At 38.2% G+C, this 18,753-nt stretch overlaps 1 protein-coding gene across 1 annotated transcript in view; it reads right to left on the reverse strand.

Annotated features, from left to right (window-relative positions):
- Positions 1-18,753, reverse strand: part of LOC122727941 (B-cell receptor-associated protein 29-like) — a 65,293-nt gene that overhangs the window by 39,273 nt on the left and 7,267 nt on the right. The window contains exons 3-6 of the mRNA XM_043965899.1: positions 18,085-18,185; positions 15,729-15,879; positions 10,501-10,636; positions 6,643-6,751 (exon numbers count right to left, since the gene is read on the reverse strand). Of these exons, the coding sequence (XP_043821834.1) occupies positions 6,643-6,751; positions 10,501-10,636; positions 15,729-15,879; positions 18,085-18,185 (497 nt within the window). The remainder of the gene's footprint in view (positions 1-6,642; positions 6,752-10,500; positions 10,637-15,728; positions 15,880-18,084; positions 18,186-18,753) is intronic.

Genomic DNA, 18,753 nt, shown 5'->3' on the forward strand with positions numbered 1-18,753 from the left:
TTTACTTGGTATCTTCCCCATTAGAACATAAGCTCCTTTTGAGTAGAGATTGTTTCATTCTTTATACTTGGATCCTCAGCTACTAGCAGGGTGCCTGGTACATGGTAGGTGCTTAATTAATGCTTATGGATTGACTGATGTGACAAGCATTCTTCTGGATTTGGGGGATATAGCATGAAAGAAAAAGAGAAAGGCCAGTTTGGCTGGATCACAAAGTGTGGGAGGGGAAGTAATGTACAAGGAGGCCAAAAAGGTGGGTTGGACCAGGTGATGAAGAGCTTAAAAGGCTAAGCCAAAGGTGTTTATATTTGACCCTACAGGCAATAGGGAACCAATGGAGGTATTTTTTTTTTTTAAATTAAGTATGAGAATGGCAAGGTCAGAGTTCCACTAAGGAAAAATCATTTTGGCAGCTCTGAGGCTGGAGGAGGGAAAGAGAAGAGTGAGCAATCAAGAGACTGTTGAAATAATTTAGAAAAGAGGTGATAAGGGCCTGAACTAAGAAGTAGTCTGCTTAAGTAGAGAAGATAGATCAGGTAAGAGACATGTTATGGAAATAGGAGTAGCAAGACTTGGCTATTAAATGGATAAGAGAAATGAGAGAGAGTGAAAAGACTCTTATAACAACCAGGTTATGAACCTGGGACGTTGAAAGAATGTCTATGGAGGAAGGGCGTTTGGGGGGAAAGAGGAGTTTTGTTTTGGTCATGTGGAGACATTGGCACATCTGGTCATCAACTTATGCTTATTGAACAACACTGCTTCTGACAGGTACTAGTATGTTCAAGGGCAAAGTCATTTAGAATCTTTGATCTTCAGTTTCCTCATATGCAAAATGGGGAAAATAATACCAGTAGGATTCCCTTAGGTAGGAACAATTGTGGAGCTTTGAAGTGTCATAGCAATCTTTTTGTTTTTAAGGTGTACCTTTAATTTTTGTGAAGATCACACAAGAATGTATATGAAACATTTTACTAAGCCTTATGTAAATGTTTGCTATTATGATGATGATCATAAGCAAGGCACTGAGTTATTTATTAACTTTATTCATACACTCTGCTCCGATTCATAAAGCCTCAGTTTTGACCTTCATGAACACTTGTTGCTGTAGCCCAATGGTACATGGTCAAAGAAAGACCTTTAATTTACAGGAAAATCTGATCTTCACAAGGTCAGTAATGATTTTATCAAAAATAGTCATTTCAGGTGGGGTGTATTCATAAAATATCCCTTATCCTGAATGATCCAAATTGAACATCCTCAAACAGGTAAAATCTGCTTTAACCTCGAGGCTGATTCACTCAGAAAGTTGCTCATACAGTCTAAACCTCAAACACCATAACTGATACAAAGAGGCATTGGGTTACAAACACAATGCTTTCTTCATCAAAGTACCCTTTCTTCCTAACAGTTCATTTGTAGTGAGAAAGATCCTTGGGCAGCTAGGTGGCACAGTGGAGAAAGCACTGGCCCTGGATTCAGGAGGACCTGAGTTCAAATCCGACCTCAGACACTTGACACTTACTAGCTGTGTGACCCTGGGCAAGTTACTTAACCCTCAATTGCCCTGCAAAGAGAGAGAGAGAGAGAGAGATCCTTGACAATACAAAATTCAGGTACTGACTTTGTGTGAAATTAGTATTTATAGGAACTCAGTTCCAGAATAATTTCTGAAAGGGAAAGAAAGAGGACTAAAATTGATCATGGCAGTGGATGAAGAAAAGCGAAGGGGTATGCTTTCTCACAGTTATAGTTAACTCCTCATGGTAATCCTTTCTCTTCATTCACTGCCACACAACATAAGCTGTCCCTGGAGACTTAGAAAACATAAGAGTAAGGAGCCCTTTCTTTACTCATTAAAGCACCACTGGAATAAGTTATGTCTTCTTTCCCCAGATCAGTAATAATTTATGCTGGGTGAAAAGAAAAACAAATGTTGGTTTTCTTGAACTGGAATTTTTTGTGGGCAAGGGCATGCCATTTGTGAAAGGGATAGGGATAGGTAGAGACTTGGATAGGGGTGCACCTGTGATTTTACTGATATAGGAAACTCCTTCGATTAATGCACCGAAGTCAGTATTTTCTCTGCAACTTATAATCTTAGAGCAGGTATTCTTATCTTGGGGGCCATAAATTTGGTACTTGTTAGTTTCACAGGCTGACAGTCATATGGGTTATAAAGGTGAGTTCTGGGACTGAATAGTGAAAGGAATGAACAGGGGTTCTTAACCTGGAGTCTGTAAACTTTTGTTTGTTTTGTTGTTTTTTTTAGTGAGGCAATTGGGATTAAGTGACTTGCCCAGGGTCACACAGCTAGTGTTAAGTGTCTGAGGCAGGATTTGAACTCAGGTACTCCTGACTCCAGGGCCGGTGCTCTATCCACTGTATCACCTAGCTGCCCCCCTGTAAACTTTTAAAAACTTTTTTTTGGATAGTTGTATTTCTTTCTTTCTTTCTTTTTTTTTGGTGAGGCAATTGGGGTTAAGTGACTTGCCCAAGGTCACACAGCTAGTTAAGTGTCAAGTATCTGAAGCCAGATTTGAACTCAGGTCCTCCTGAATCCAGGGCCAGTGCTCTATCCACTGTGCCACCTAGCTGCCCCTGGATAGTCGTATTTCAATATAATTGATAACCTATTTATTTTATGCATTTAAAAATGTTATTCTGAGGAGGAATCCACAAGCTAATCCAGACTGTCAAAGGGATCCATGATAGAAGAAAATGGTTAAGAACCCTTGTTAGAGGTTTTAGAGTTACCCAGGGTCACACAGCCCGTAAGTATCAAAGGCAGGACTCAAATCCAGTTCTTACTCTCAGGCTGATTTTCTAACAACTAAGCCATGATGCTTCTCAATGGGTCATAATTATAGTTTTACTCACTGAGAAAAGAAAAAAAATCTTCTTAATTCTCATCTTGTTTTTTTTGTTGGCCTTCTGAGGGTTGTTAAAATGCAATATTCTAAATTTCGTGACAACTGGACAACACTACAGCCTACAGTTCAAGATTCCTAAGATTTGTTCACAGAATGCCGAATCTTGAAAGCACTTCCAAGTACTTTCCACTCCCCTTATTTTGGAAGCTTATATATATTTTGGCTAGTGAAAAGGGGAATAGGTTTGCAATGAAGCTTCTGGACAAGAGATAATTAAGTCTAGCTCCTTAGTCTAGAGATGGGGGACTACCAGGGCTGAATAGTATAGGCACTATCAGTCAAGGTTTATGTATCAAATGTTTTTGCTCCATTTTTGTCCTAGGGAAGCTTCAATCTGGAGTAGGCTGGGCAAGGACTGGGATATAAAGACATTTTGAAAAAGAGAAGAAACATAGTATAATGGATAGAAAGCAGGCCTCAGAATCAACAAGACCTGAGTTCAAGTCCTATCTCTGATACGCAATGGTTGTGTGTCCCAGATCAAGTCCATGACTTCCCAGTGTACCAGGCAATTCCCTAAGACTATAAATTAGAGAGATGTTATTGATCTTTGTTGGTAGGATGCCAGCAGATTATGAACAACTTTACAACTCCAGTTAAGGAGTTTGAATTTCATCTTTGAAGTGAAAGGAAGTCACTGATGATTTTTGAGCATGGTAGTAAAATAGTTAGACCTGCCAAAGAGAGATGTTTGCTCAGTGATACTCCTAGTATCAATATCCAGCAAGGAGCATGCTTGCCAAAGGTGGCCAGGGTCATCTTATAAAAGGAAATATAAATGAATCGCCACAATCTGGAGTCCAAAATAGCCCCAAAATCACCTTAGCCAGTAAAAACTAGATCTCTCTGCCAAAGGTGAGAGAGACATGGCAGCCAAGGGCAATACCAGTTTAGAATACAAACTCATTTGCAAAACATTATGGAAGAGTACAAGCATTACTATCTTACACAATAGCAAACAAGAAATGGAAGGGAAAACAAATGTGCAGAAAACTCAGCTTATAACCCCAATAAACCAGATCATTCCAAGAATCTTTCAAGATGCAAAGGATGAGAACTAGAAACAGGTCTGCTGCATTTCTACCACAACGACTTCTCACCATTTGTGAAAGCTAAGCCATCAAATGTGGACACCAATACTCTAAAATGCTCCAAGGAAGTAGATATGACATGATAGAGCAGAGAATGAAGCTGTGAAGAGTGGCTGGATCTGATTAAATAAAGACAGGAGGGAATCCATACTGAAGGCAGCATAATTTTCAAGGTATGCAGGGAACAATTTTCAAGTTATCCCACAGGGTGAGTTTCCAAATGAATGGGAAAGATCATGGATGACATTACTGCCATAAAAGGTAACTTAGAAGATATCTCTGACCCATATGGTCACTTTTTCAACTTTATAAAATCTTTACAAGAATGGTCTCTAATTATATCGAGGGCATCCTTGAGGAAAACACTGGAAATGAAACAAGCAAGTGTCTCCCAGGCAGATATTTAGATCAGACAAATTTCCTCAATAGATACAAATTACAGAGTTAATTTTGTTCAGTGCTTTCCTGATAATTGATTAGGCAAGGTAGATGTATGTGAGAAAGGTGTTTGCACAGAAAACCATGAAGGTAGAGGTATTAAAGAAAGATTTCTTACACATGACGAGATTCTCCAGAGCTTCCTGTTCATGGATGACATTATGCTGACAGCATCAAACCCTGGAATATTCCAGGACCTTCCCCATGAGATCCCAAACTACTCAAAATAGGTCTAGCAATCCACACAGGAATAAACAAATGAATGATGCCCACCAACATGCAGTTGGATGGGAAACTCAATGAGTTTGTCCATCAGTAACTAGCTCTTGGCTAGGCACTACAGTGGGCACTGAATAAGGCACAGAATTATAGAGGAACAAGAGTGGGATGGATGTCATTTGGGAGATTTCTCAGCACTTTTAAAGATTCCAACATGCTCCCTGCTGGAAAAGCCCATCTTTTTATACCAATACTCTCCTAGTAATACTATACAATTATAAAGTGTGTCACAAATTGCAGGTGACCCAAACACAATGGAAAAGCCATATGGTGGATATAAGTGGCCAGAAACTGATGAATTATGATTTGTGTAAGAGAAATAGGACAAATGACATCAACCAGGACCTATATGAATGAGGGGAGGAAAGTGGGTTTGTTGTATAGCAAGAATGGGGGATAAGATGTAGATAGCTTGACTATTCAGTGGTATTCACAAAATAATAAAAATAATAGCTAACATTTATATAATACTTTAAATTTGCATAGCACTTTACTTATATGTTATTTCACTTGATCCTTACAACAACCCTTGTTATTGTTATTATCTGCATTTTTAAAATGAGGAAACAACAGGTTAAGTGATTTGCCCAAGGCCACATAGTTAGAGTGTTTGAAGCTGGATTTGAACTTGTGTCTTCTAGACTCTAGGTTCACGACTATCCACGTCTATTAAAATATTAAAAGGAGGTCCAAGGAAGGTCTCTAGTATTATGGGTAGATTCTCTAAGAAATATTTGTAGAAAGACATGATCAAGAACTGCAGGAAGAGAAGGCACAGATGGATCTCAAGCTACACTGGTAGGTGAAGGACCCATAGCAAAAACATCAGGGATGTACTGGAGTAACCCTTCTAATCGTACACACCCCACTTTCAAATCTGGATATATTTCAATGAAGGTAACTATACCCAGTTTGAGTAAACAGCGCTCATTTTTAGCAAATTTCAGTACAGGCAATTCTTATAATGAAAGATTTAAATTTGTGAGGACAAAGTAAATTGACCAATGATTCCTTTAGTACTAGAAGAGGTTTTGAATTGGAGACCTACTATGACTATTTTCGAAATCTGACTGGTGAGTCCCTCCAATCAATCACAGAAATTAGGGAACATTTCTTTGTTAGATGCATCCAGGAGACTTGTCACACGAATATTTCAACACAGACATCCTAAACACAGGCTCTGTCCTAGGAGTCCAACCTGTTTCTACAGCTGTGGTGCTACTGTAAAACAGAACTATCCCTCCAATACTTGATTAATCATCAGGGAAAGAACCCAAATCTCCTAATTGCTTATAAGAATAGCAAAGGATGTAACAATTTCATGTAAGGCTATATGCCTAAAATAAGGCCCAAGATGGCTGCCCAGACCTTTCCCCTACCCCCTAGTTACCACTCTGGGGAAAGGTCCAGTCTGTGTCTCCATCCTCTGGTTTTAGTAGACATTTTTCCTATATTCGACAGATGACAAGATTTTTCTCTGCATATCTCAGACTATGAGCTCATACTGGTAGTAAGGAACAGTTTTCTTAGGATGAAACTTTTTTCCTTGGGAGTATATCTCAGAAATGATAAAATAACTGAATGGTAAAATATGATTCATTTTACAAAAATTTGTTTACAAACACATTTTCTTGAACATGGCTCTTTTGCCAAGTCAGCTGCCCTGTGTATACAACATAAATCTGTGAAAAACCAATGTTTTTGTAAAACAAGAGTATGTTTCTTTTGGATGAAGCAATGTTTTACCTTTATATTTCTAATAAGTATCTATAAATAGGACATGATGTTCCAGTTAGGTGGACATTTCTGGGTTAGTTCTGTTTTGGGGAAAATACTGAAATAAAACAGTATATAAAAAGTCAAGTTACTCTTTCCACATCCAAACATGGACAGAAAGTTACCGTCTGAAGTCTTCTTTAACTCGGTTTTCAGTTTTTCCATATTTTCCTTTAGTTTTTTATTTTCTGCATCTGTCATCTGTTCATCTCCCTTGCCAGTTTTCTCCAAGGCCTATTACAAAACAAATTTTGCAAGAAATTAATGTTCACTGGAATCATGTTTTTGTTTTTTTCCCCAGGGAAATGGACACTGACCAGACTACTTGACTAGATCGATTTTAAATTATTGGCTACAATCTAACTGAAACATCCTGAAATGAGAAAGGTGAGTCTTTACCAAATTCAAATTCCAGCTTCAGAGGGAAGATGAAAGTGAGAAATCTGAATCCAAAATATTAGGTGACTAACACTATTAAAGAAACTGTTCTCTTGTACCTTATACAATGTAGTGGGTACTAATGTTTAGCTGCTGAATTATCTAGCTGATGTTACTAATAGTTCTAATCAAAGTATAGAATCATGACCTTTAAGCAAACAAATGATAACAGAAAGCATTCTATTTTTGTTGTTGTTGGGAAGTGGGTCTTGTGTATGGAAGGACATTATGAAAATATATTATGTACTACTTCTACATATGGCATTTGGAAAACTGACTAAATCATAAGTCAATGTCCTAAATTATTTTTACTCAATATGAATACCAGAGAGTTCAAATTATATTTAAAAAACCAATATGAGAGTCCTTAAGATAACTTCTCTTCATTTAATTAATCTAAGACAGGCAAAGAAAACCAGATGAGATAACTTCAAAGGTCAGGCATTTGACTGAAGCAACACTTAAAAGTTAACACACTCAAAGCAGGGACCAAGGTTCACAACCTCTGTACTTGGATGGAAATTATCAGAAGTACAGATATAAAAATCTAGCCTATTCCTTATAAGAGAAATACCAATGTAATTTAAGGTTAGCAAAAGATAATAAGCAAAGTCATCAACCAAAGAAATAAAATATCAAAATACTAAGACATGTCACAAAAGAAAGGACAATCAACTTGAGACTGCTATCTCACATAGAACAACATTGTTTGACAAAGTAAACGGTCATCGATTGGGCTAAACAAATTGTGGTATATAAATGTAATGGAATTATTAATGTGCTTCAAGAAGTGTTGATTGTAATAAATAAAAAGAAACATGGAAAGACCTACATGAATTAAGCTGAGCCAAAACCACCCCCCCTCAGTAATATACACAATAACTTCAATAATGGAATCAGGAATGCTGCAGAATTGCAAAGAGCAAGCATGATTAAGAAGAGATATGAGAAAATACTCTCACCCCACCCATTTGCAAAACTGGTACAATGCAGAGATTTTCTGAATTTTTCAACAGTTTTGCAGATTTTTTTCTTTTTTTTCCCTTTACAAATATGTGGATGGCTCCCTGGCAGACAAAGGGGGAGAGATACTGAGGAAAGTTTTAGTGATGTAAAAAAAAAACCAAGAAAAGATATAATTGTAATTTATTTAAATTTTTTAAAGCACAATATGGTTTGGGGAGGTGGGGCAGCAGAGGTTCAAATCATGCAAAACCATACAAAAAAAATTTCAAATAAACTGCAAGTAATCACAAAGTTGAGAACTTCCTTTTCTACCCCAAGAGGATCCAGCTATAAAAGACTAAGTTCACAGAGAAAAAGGAAAGCCTTAGTAAATGAATCTCTATGCAAACTTCACAAATCTTACCAGAGAAAACAGAGGATTTCAATTGTATTCAACTGTAATTTGAGGGATTCTCTTATCCTAGCAGATTCCTTTTGTTTTAAGAAGAGTTGGAACATCTTCCTCAGTCTTCCTTTAATTATTCCTTGCTTATAGAAAGCTCCATATAAAACTGTCTTTCCTTGAAGTCAATTTATTTCTTTTTTTCCTTTCTTTTTTTTGAAGTCAATTTATTTCTAACACTCATCAAAGCATGGGGGTGGGGGGGAAGGGAGGAAGGGAGCACTGAGCTAGAAGAATGTTTATGTTGGTCTTACCTGCATTGCTATGTCATTTACTTAGAAATATTGAATTGTATCAGTCTCATAAATAAAAGCTGGCATTTTCACTACTGTACCTTTTTGCTCTAACCTGGATCAAGGAGAAATAGTGCTCAATGTATTATGGGTTATTATGGGTGCCAGTGAATTTGGTGCTGGATACAAGTCATGCATGCCATGTGAAGAGTTAACACCCACAAGCAAAAGGGCACACTTTTATTTTCCCACTCACTTGGTCCTCAATTAGTCTTAGGATCAAAATGTAGTGAAATTGAGAGCACCTGACCTTATCCCAAACTGAAAAGTTAAATAAAAACGTTGACTTTTATTCCTCTCTTCTTGATTCACAGAATTTTAGAGCAAGAAAAACTAGTAGAGACTGCCTGCCTTTAATGTTCATATGACCGCAGATTCAACAGCAAGAAGATGCCTTAGAGATTATCCAGTCCAATGCCTTCAGTTTGCAGGTGAGGAACTTGAGGCACAGAGAGGCAGTCACAGAGCTACTAGGTATCAGAGGAACAATGGAAGTGAAAATGATCTGGGATTATGGGGCTCAGCATTTCATTCAAAATTCCTAAATTGTGAATTTTAATTCTTTATCTTCAAGTAGGAAAAATAAATGCTTTGTGAACAATTTAGTATAGAAAGCTATTTTGTCCAATTCATGTCTCTGCTGGGGAATATAATTTAGCCCACAAACAAAACTGAATAGCAGTGGAAGGGTGGAACAGGCCACTGGATGGTGGAACACATGCCAACATGAGGCTATCTGCAGCAGCACACTGGTATATTAGTAGAGTAATTGACTGTGGTACAGGCCCATAGACTCCAACTCAGCTTAGGGTGGGCAGACTGCTTAATTCCTTTTATTATTTTCTGCTTTATTATTACTCCAACACATTCAGTGATTGGAGGACACGACACTATAAGAGATTTTCCCAACTTTTTCAATTTTGGGGACACTTCTGTGACATCAACAGATCTCACATGACTGCAAGCAGTTACATCATTATTTATTGATTATGACAATTCATAACAAAAAGCTACTATGAATTCAGGTAACACTTTTTTTGGGGGGGGGCGGGGCAATGAGGGTTAAGTGACTTGCCCAGGGTCACACAGCTAGTAAGTGTCAAGTGTCTGAGGCCGGATTTGAACTCAGGTTCTCCTGAATCCAGGGCCGGTGCTTTATGGTTAACACTTTTTGATGGATTTGTATCTTATTATTCTCAACATTCATCTACATGTGAGAGTAACAAATTCATTTTTGAAACATATTTATCTAGCCTACAAAAGGTATGTTTGTTTATTTATGGGTTTTGAATATAAATTCATGCTACTCCTAGTAAATTACCCCAGAGTTCCCCAGGGGGCTGGATCCCACAGACAGGGAACCACTGGTACGGTGCATGATTTTCTGCCTGAGCTAATCTGTCTCAAGGAGAAATAGGGAAGGCCAAGAGCCTGAGAGATAAAAGAGTATTAAAGAATTCTATTTTTAGACACTTCCTACTAATGATTTTTTGAGGATATGGACCTATAATTTCATTGGTATGAGGCATTCCTAGAGTGGAAGCTTCTTTTACTAAGCATACCAACGACTCCTCTGTAAATGAAAGATTACAGGACCTGCCCAGTCATTCCATCATTGTGTTAGAGGCAGGATTTGCATTCATGTCTTTCTACCTTCAAGGCCATTTCCCTATTGACTATGCTACATTGCCTCTCATTAATAAATTAGAAAAAAAGAAACTATTTTTTCTTGCTCACAAAAAAATATCCCTGAACACATCTTGTTTTTTACAAAGTGGATTTGCTACAAGTCATGGGGGTGAGGGAATGGGGAGGAGGGGTGATTAAAAAAGAATAATAAATACCTGTTTTAGCCTTTCATTCTCTTCCATGTATTTTTTGGCAGCATCATTGTTACTATCTGCTTGAATTTTCAGCACTCCTTTGATTCCCAACTCTTTGGCCAGTTGAGTAATGAGGGTAACCAGACGTCGCAATACACTAAGAAAAACAAAAGAATTGCAGTCTCATAATTAGGACAAATACTTGTCCTGAGATTCATATGAAGAGAAAGATACTGCTAATCTTACCTTTGACATAGATACTTTTCTCATGAAGAAAAGTGGCATGTACTATACAGCTAGAGATGTTCTGAAACCCCGAAGTACAAGGAAAAAGGGTGGGGAAAAAAGGAGGACTCATTTTAACTCTCAGAGGGCTTACAACAATATAAAAAAAAAAACAAAACCAGCAGATTTTGTCAAATACTGAGTTCCTATCCCAGAAGCTGGAGTCTTTAGTGTTTGATAAACCCAAAGACTCCAGCTTCTGGGATAGGAACTCAGTATTTGACAAAATCTGCTGGGAAAACTGGAAGATAGTATGGCAGAAATTAGGCATAGACCAACATCTGACACTTTATACTAAAATAAGGTCAAAATGGATACACGATTTAGACATAAGAGGTGAATAGGTAAATTAGGAGAGAAAGGAATAGTCTACCTATCAGATCTCTGGAAAGGAAAACAGTTTATGACCAAACAAGAGACAGAGTATATTATAAAATGCAAAATGGATGATTTTGATTACATTAAATTAAAAAAATTTTTGTACAAACAGAAGCAATGCATCCAAAATTAGAAGGGAGGCAGAAAGCTAGGAAACAATTTTTGAGGCCAGTACTTCTGATAAAGGCCTCATCTCTAAAATATATAGGGAACTAAATCAAATTTATAAGAATCAAAGTCATTCCCCAATTGAGAAATGGTCAAAGGATATGAACAGGCAGTTTTCTGATGAAGAAACCAAAGCTATCTATTCCCATATGAAAAAATGCTCTAAATCTCTAATGATTAGAGAGATGCAAATTAAAACAACTCTGAGGTACCACCTGACACCTATCAGATTGGCTAAAATGACAAAAAAGGAAAATAATAAATGTTGGAGAAGCTGTGGGAAAATTGGAACACTAATTCATTGTTGGTGGAGCTGTGAACTGATCCAACCATTCTGGAGAGCAATTTGGAATTATGCCCAAAGGGCGATAAAGCTGTGCATACCCTTTGACCCATACCACTTTTAGGTCTTTTTCCCAAAGAAATCATGGAAAGGGGAAAGGGACCCACATGTACAAAAATATTTATAGCTGCTCTTTACATGGTAGCAAGGAACTGGAAGTTGAGGGGGTGCCCATCAATTGGGGAATGGCTGGACAAGTTGTGGTATATGAATACAATGGAATACTATTGTGCTGTAAGAAATGATGAGCAGGAGGTGTTCAGAGAAACCTGGAGGGTCTTGCATGGGCTGATGATGAGTGAGATGAGCAGAACCAGAAGAACATTGTACATAGTAACATCAACATTGAGTGCTGATCTACTGTGATGGACTATATTCTTCTCACCAATGCAATGGCACAGAAGAGTTCCAGGGAACTCATGATAGAAGAGGATCTCCAAATCAAAGGAAAAAAAAAAAAGAACTGTGGAGTATAGATGCTGAATGAACCATACTATTTCTTTTGTTTTTGGTGCTGTTGTGTTTTTTTTTCTATTTTGAGGTTTTGCATCATTGCTCTGATTTTTTCTCTTATAACAGGACTAATGCAGAAATAGGATTAATGTTATTATGTGTATAGATATATGTGTGTATAGATATATGTATATGTATATAGATATAACCTATATCAGATTACCTGCTGTCTAGGGGAGGGGGAAGGGAGGGAGAAAAATCTGAAATTGTAAAGCTTGTATAAACAAAAGTTGAGAACTATTTTTACATGTAACGGAAAAAATAAAATACCTTATATGTAAAATAAAAAAATAAAAAATAAAACCCAGCTATTTATCTCTCTCTCTATATATCAATCAATTGACTTTATTCCTACCATTCTTTTAAAAAGGAAGAGTACAGATAGTTATAACACAGTTCTGTGATTATTACTAGTGCCCAGAAGAATGCTAGCAGGTTATAACATTAGAGAATGCTTACAGGCCAATGATTAGAACTCAGTATTTTTGTAGCATGTGGTCAAGTGTGGTCAAAGGCAAAATTCTGACTCAGTTCCCACTTCCTTTTTCCTTTTAGTAACTTCGCTTACAAGTTCCCTCATATAGTCCCCATATTGTCCTTTCCCTTCTCCCCAGCCCCTACCCTGATCAGACCTATTCTTTAGAGCATCATCCCAAACTTCCTTCAGTTTTGCCTGTGACTTTTAGGTGGTCCTTCCCTTCACAAAGATGATCCCACTACATGGACCCTTATTCTCACCTCCATCCTGTATTCTCCAGAAGACTGTCCTCTCAATTACCCCACTTTTTCTAAACTTTAACTTCTTCCTTTATACTGGTTCCTTTCCTGCTACCTTTGAAAATGACTAAGTTTCACCAATCCTTTAATCGTTTGTTCCTACCATCTTTGCAAGCCATCATCCTGTCTTTCTCCTCCCTTCTCAGCCAACTTCATGCCAATCGCTGTCTACCTTTGCTGCTTTCCCTTCCCCTCTCTCACTCACTCCTCAACCCTTTGCAATCTCACCATTCAAATGAAACCGTTCTTTCCAAAGGCATCAATGATTTCATAATTGTTGAATGAGATGGTCTTTTCTCATTCCTCATGCTTCCTGCCTTTCTGCTATAAATGACAATGCTGACCACTCTCTCCTCCGGGATACTCTTCTCTGGTTCTCCTCTTACTCGTGTGACTGATGCTTCTCAGTCTCCTTTGCTGGCTCATCATTTATAATTATGCCCCTTACCTATTGGTGCACCCAAAGCTCTGCTCTGGACCTGTTTCATCCCTCTACAGTCTCTCATTTGGTCACCTCATAAGCTCCCATGGGTTTAATTATCATCCCTATGCAGAAGAATACTGAATCTCAATATCCAGTCTTATGCTTTCTCTTGGGCTCCAGTCCTACATCACCAAATGACTATTTAAAAACTGACATTTCAAACTGGATGTCCCATTGGCTTAAGATGCCAACTCATTCTGTTCAAAACCAGAATTCATTGGGGTAGCTAGGTGGTACAGTGGATAAAACACCAGCCCTGGATTCAGGAGGACCTGAGTTCAAATCTAGCCTAAGACACTTGACACTTACTAGCTGTGTGGCCCTGGGCAAGTCACTTAACTCTCATAGCCCTGCACAAAAAAACAAACCAGAATTCATTAAAGTCTCCTCCCAAACCCACCCTTCTTGTAAACTTCCCTATTTCTATTTCTGTTGAGTAACCATAATTTTTCTGGGTTCTCACATTCACAGCATTGGCCTTACCCTCATCTCCTCGATATTCCTCATTCTACATATCCAATAACTGTTGCCAAATCTTGTCATTTCTTCCTCCAAATTCTCTCTCATGTCATGCACTTCTCGTTACTCACACAGCTACCATGAGGTTCATGCCTCATCACCTCTCACCTGGACCATTTAATGGTTTCCTAATTGGTGTCTGTGCCTCAAATTTCTTCTCCAATTCCTCCTCCAGAGAGTTAACAGAAATGTGTTCCTTAAGTAAAGATCTGACTATATCATCCCTCCTCCTTCCCCACCCTCCACCCCCAAGAAATAAACTCCACTGGCTCCCTATGACCTTTAGGATAAATTAAAAATTCCTCTGTTTCACTTTTAAAGTCCTTCATAACCATGTCTCAACTTGTTAGAAATGTCTTGCCTTCCTACACTTTTTGGTCCAGCCAAAATGGCTCTTTGTTTTCTCTCATGTGGTTTCCCCTTCCCCAACTCCATGCCTTTGAATTAGGCATTACCCTTAACTGCAAAGTATTCCCTTCTCATCTCCCCCTCGTAGAATCCTTTCCTTCCTTCAAGACTCAGCTAAAGCACCATCCTCTATGTGTAGGAATCCACTGACAAACTTGGATTTTCAAAAGGCACACACAGAGTCCTACTCTCACATGTCACTGAAGTGGAATAGAGGTGTAACACCAGGCCACAGATAGCAAAATCTAAGTGCTGGCATGTTCTGTCATTATGCTGGAGAAACATTGTGTGTCCTGGTATTGGCAATAGACTCTGCTTTCCACAAACCAGTATATTTACTTAGGTGTGGAGAAATTCACCACCAATACGCTGATCACTCAGTGATGAATTCTTTGGTCATGGCAACACATGATGAGATATAAAACATGGCTCTTAAAAAAAAAAGTACCATCTTCTATATGAAGGCTCTTCTTATTCTCCCAACTTCTAGTGATCTTCCACTCCAAACCACCTTTTATTTATTCTGTATACATTTATGCATATGTACATGGCATCTCCTCTATAGAGGAGAACAGGGATTGATTCATTTCAGTTTTTTATATCCCCAAAGCCTAGTGCAGTGCCGGGGTCATAATCAGTACTTACATATGCTTGTTAATTGATCGATATGGATAATGTCTGCATCCCTGGCCTCATTAACATCTTATCACAACTCACCTGTCTAGCATCTCATTACAGCAAGGTATGCTAAATGACCAGCAAGTAAAGTTGTGTTGCTAATAGGTGATAACAGCTTCGTCTCTTCTCTCTCAGATAACTTTTGTATTGCACTAGTGCTCTAAAGCACATTAAATAAAACAGTAGGGGTTGGGGGAATTTCAGGCAGTGTGACAGAGTCAATGAAGGCTGCTTCTTGGAAAATACTGGAGAAGATAGGCCACACTTTGGACTTCAGGAAGATTCCTCTGCAGATGCTGTGACCTTGGCCCTGGTGCAGCCACATCTACTCAGTGAAGACATCTAGAATTTTAGGAACCAGGTATAATGGCTAGGAATCCAATTCTCAATTCGGTCCATAGATTCTATCATGTAAAGTCTGGTACTGAATTTCTTTGGTGAAACCACCAGTGTGTCAGAGAATGGTTTAATAAATAGGCAGATGGGTTTTTTTTTTTGGGGGGGGGAGTTTCTTTTTCTTTTTTTGCGGGGCAATGAGGGTTAAGTGACTTGACCATGGTCACACAGCTAGTAAGTGTCAAGTGTCTGAGGTCATATTTGAACTCAGGTCCTCCTGAATCCAGGGCCGGTGCTCTATCCACTGCACCACCTAGCAGCCCCCAAGAAGTTTCTTTTTAAAGTATTCATTTTACTTACAGCCACAGAAATAAGGAGAATCCAGAAATGTAAAGATTCCTTTGTGCTCTAAAAAGTTTCATCTGTACATGTTCATAAGCACTGGGATTGCTGTTTGAACTCTTCTCAAGCCCATGACTGACGGAGTACTTCTTCACTTCTCTCACAGCATCTACAAAAGAGGCGGGTAGGGAGAGAGTTGTTTGTTGCCTCATACAAAGATGGAAAAATATTTTAAAATGTCCATATGTATTCACTGTTTTATATGGGAGTTTGTAGAGCTTATAGAGCTCCTCGACGGTAGGAATTGCACGGTCTCATTTTTCTCTCTATCATAACTTCCAAGCACCATATGCTCAACAGATGCTCAGGGAATGACTTTTGGTGTCATTTGAATTCCCAAAGCACTTAACAGCCTGTACCACTCACTTGTCACTTCTATTTACTACCTGACATTGTTTGGCATCTTTAGGAAGACTGGGTTCTGTTTCCCCACATAAATAACTTTCAAGGTGTCAGAGGACCTTAATGCCAAAAAGGGAACAGGTTTCATCTAAAGCACAAAACATGGGGTGGCAATGTCTGCCTTCATTTGCTTTTAAATATTGATTAGACATACTTACTCAGGTCAGCTGTGATTTGAGGGGACCCATGATGATGCATGGCAACCCCCCCCCCTGCCCCTTTGAGACAGAGGGGATGGATTCACAGTGCAGAATAAGACATCTATTTTTCAGATATGCCCAATGCAGGAATTTGTTTCCCTTGATTATCCATATTGGTTATAAAGGTTTTTTGAGGGGCTTTTTTAATTGGTAGGAAAAATGGGTGGAAGAAGAAAACCCTAGATTTTTGTTAACTGAAAAAAGTTAAATTCAAAAAGAGAAAGCTTTTCTCTCAGTTACATTGTCTTTTATTTCCCCAGACACATGAATATTTCTAGGTAGTACAGTAGAATGAAAAGAGCACTGGCATTAGAATTGTGAAACATGTAGTGGATTTTAGTCCTGGTTCTGATAATAACTAGCCCAGTGACTTTGGAGAAGTCAGTTCACCAACTTCTCTTAACCTTAATTTCACCAGTCTTTAAAAAATATAGCATTAGACTGATAGCTCTCCAAGGTCCTTTCCATCTTTAACACCCTAGTATTCCAAATTTCTTCTGCAAAAACTGATAAAGGACAACCTGCTCAGACAGGGAGTGCCATATAACCAGATACCACATGGAGAATTTAACTTTAAATCAAGGTTTTCCCTTGACCTTGAAGTGGAAAAGGCAATGGCGGCATGTGACCCATCTATTTTTGCTGTTTATATGACCATAACCTATCAGGAACTTGGTTTGTTTTAGTAAAATGACAACTCATTGCCTTCCTATACCTCCCTAAAATAAACAAGATCATAGATTCAGAGCAATAATAATAATGATACAACACTCTAAGGTTTGCAAAGTCCTTTGACATAATATGTGTCAAGCACCTTATAAACCATAAATAACTACACAAATACCATGACTACAATCATGATTATGAACATAGTCATCATTATCTTGTTTGTCATCTAGTCAAACCCCCTCATTTTACAAATGAGGAAACTGAGGCCCAGACACCTTTAGTGATTTATTCAGTGTCACACATGTAGTATGTGACAAGTATGAGGATTGAATATCGATGAACTTTTTTCGGCTTATCAGAAGACAAACCAATCTCCAATTTATAAATGACTCGTGTTTCAAATATTTATTCTAAGTTGTTGATTTGGAATTTAAATTACATCTTAAACAAACATGACCATAAAATGGTTTGGGGTCCTAGCCTAGCCAACGAAAACTTATTCAACTTATAATATAAAGCTTATTTAAGCTATAAAATACTAACAATTAAAAAAACGCAGAAAACAATAAAATTGCATAAGTGTAATGTTTCATTCACCCTATAGGATTAAACAGACTTTTGTGGGCTAATCTGGGAGACAAAAGACTGTTTTATATTGTGACACTATTTCTGTGGGGGAAATGTGTTCCAATGTACATGGTTAATGGGAAGGAGGGAACACAGATCTACCAGGAGCATTCTACATTCCTCTGGCACTCAGTTTTCTCTTCTGCAAAGTGAGAGGGTTGAAACAGATGATCCAACTCTATGAAATCCAGGACTCCCCTGCTGCTCCACCCTAGAGCTGCTATAGGCACAATTAAAACTGAACACAATAGATGAGGAAACACTTTTCCCACTGAAAAGTAAAACATTCGTTAATTAAAGACATGCCTGACTTAAAATCCAAATACATGACCTATCTTTAAATTTTAAATTGTAAAAACAAAACCTATAAATAGCTGGAACCCTTTATACACCCACAGGAGAAATGTACTACTCACCAAGAAAAAGAACAATCAACAGGACAATAATTGTAAGGAATGCCTTGTTCCAGTAAGTTGCAATTTTACCCCAAAGTGGGAACATGAAAATCTTCTGCCATCTAGATAGAACATAATAGCAAAAGCAATATGTTAGGGGAAGAAGGGTGGTAGTGGTGTGGTAGTAAGAACTGTAGGAAGGTCTAACTTCTGTCACCACCCATTGGGAATGATATGAGTGGACCCAGGTCCAAATCTTGACTCAGCTACTCATTAGCTATGTAATCTTGGGGCACTTCTCTCTAAGCTACGGTATAAGATCTTTTGGGTCCCTTCTAGCTCTAAAACTGTGACTCTATGTAACAATGTCCTATAAGTTAGGTAGATATTTCAGTTAAAAAAAAAATAAAACCTTAACAAAAACACCATAACTGTCTCATGGCCAAGTTGCGAAACCCTACAAATTCCTATCTAGCCTCTATTGGGCCCTCCCTGATGTACTGCAATCATTTTATTCATCTCTGATTAACCAGTTTACTTGGTTGATGTCACAAGCTTTCTTCTCAAGCCCTGAACTCTACCCTAGCTTCCCTCTTTTAGCAGATGACTTCACCTCCTGAGAAAACTGAGTCCACAGTACTCAAGCTCCTTAATCTCTCATACTTCACACCTCAAAAACTTTCATTCACT

Source organism: Dromiciops gliroides, chromosome 5 (assembly GCF_019393635.1).
Source record: "Dromiciops gliroides isolate mDroGli1 chromosome 5, mDroGli1.pri, whole genome shotgun sequence".
NCBI lineage: Eukaryota > Metazoa > Chordata > Mammalia > Microbiotheria > Microbiotheriidae > Dromiciops > Dromiciops gliroides.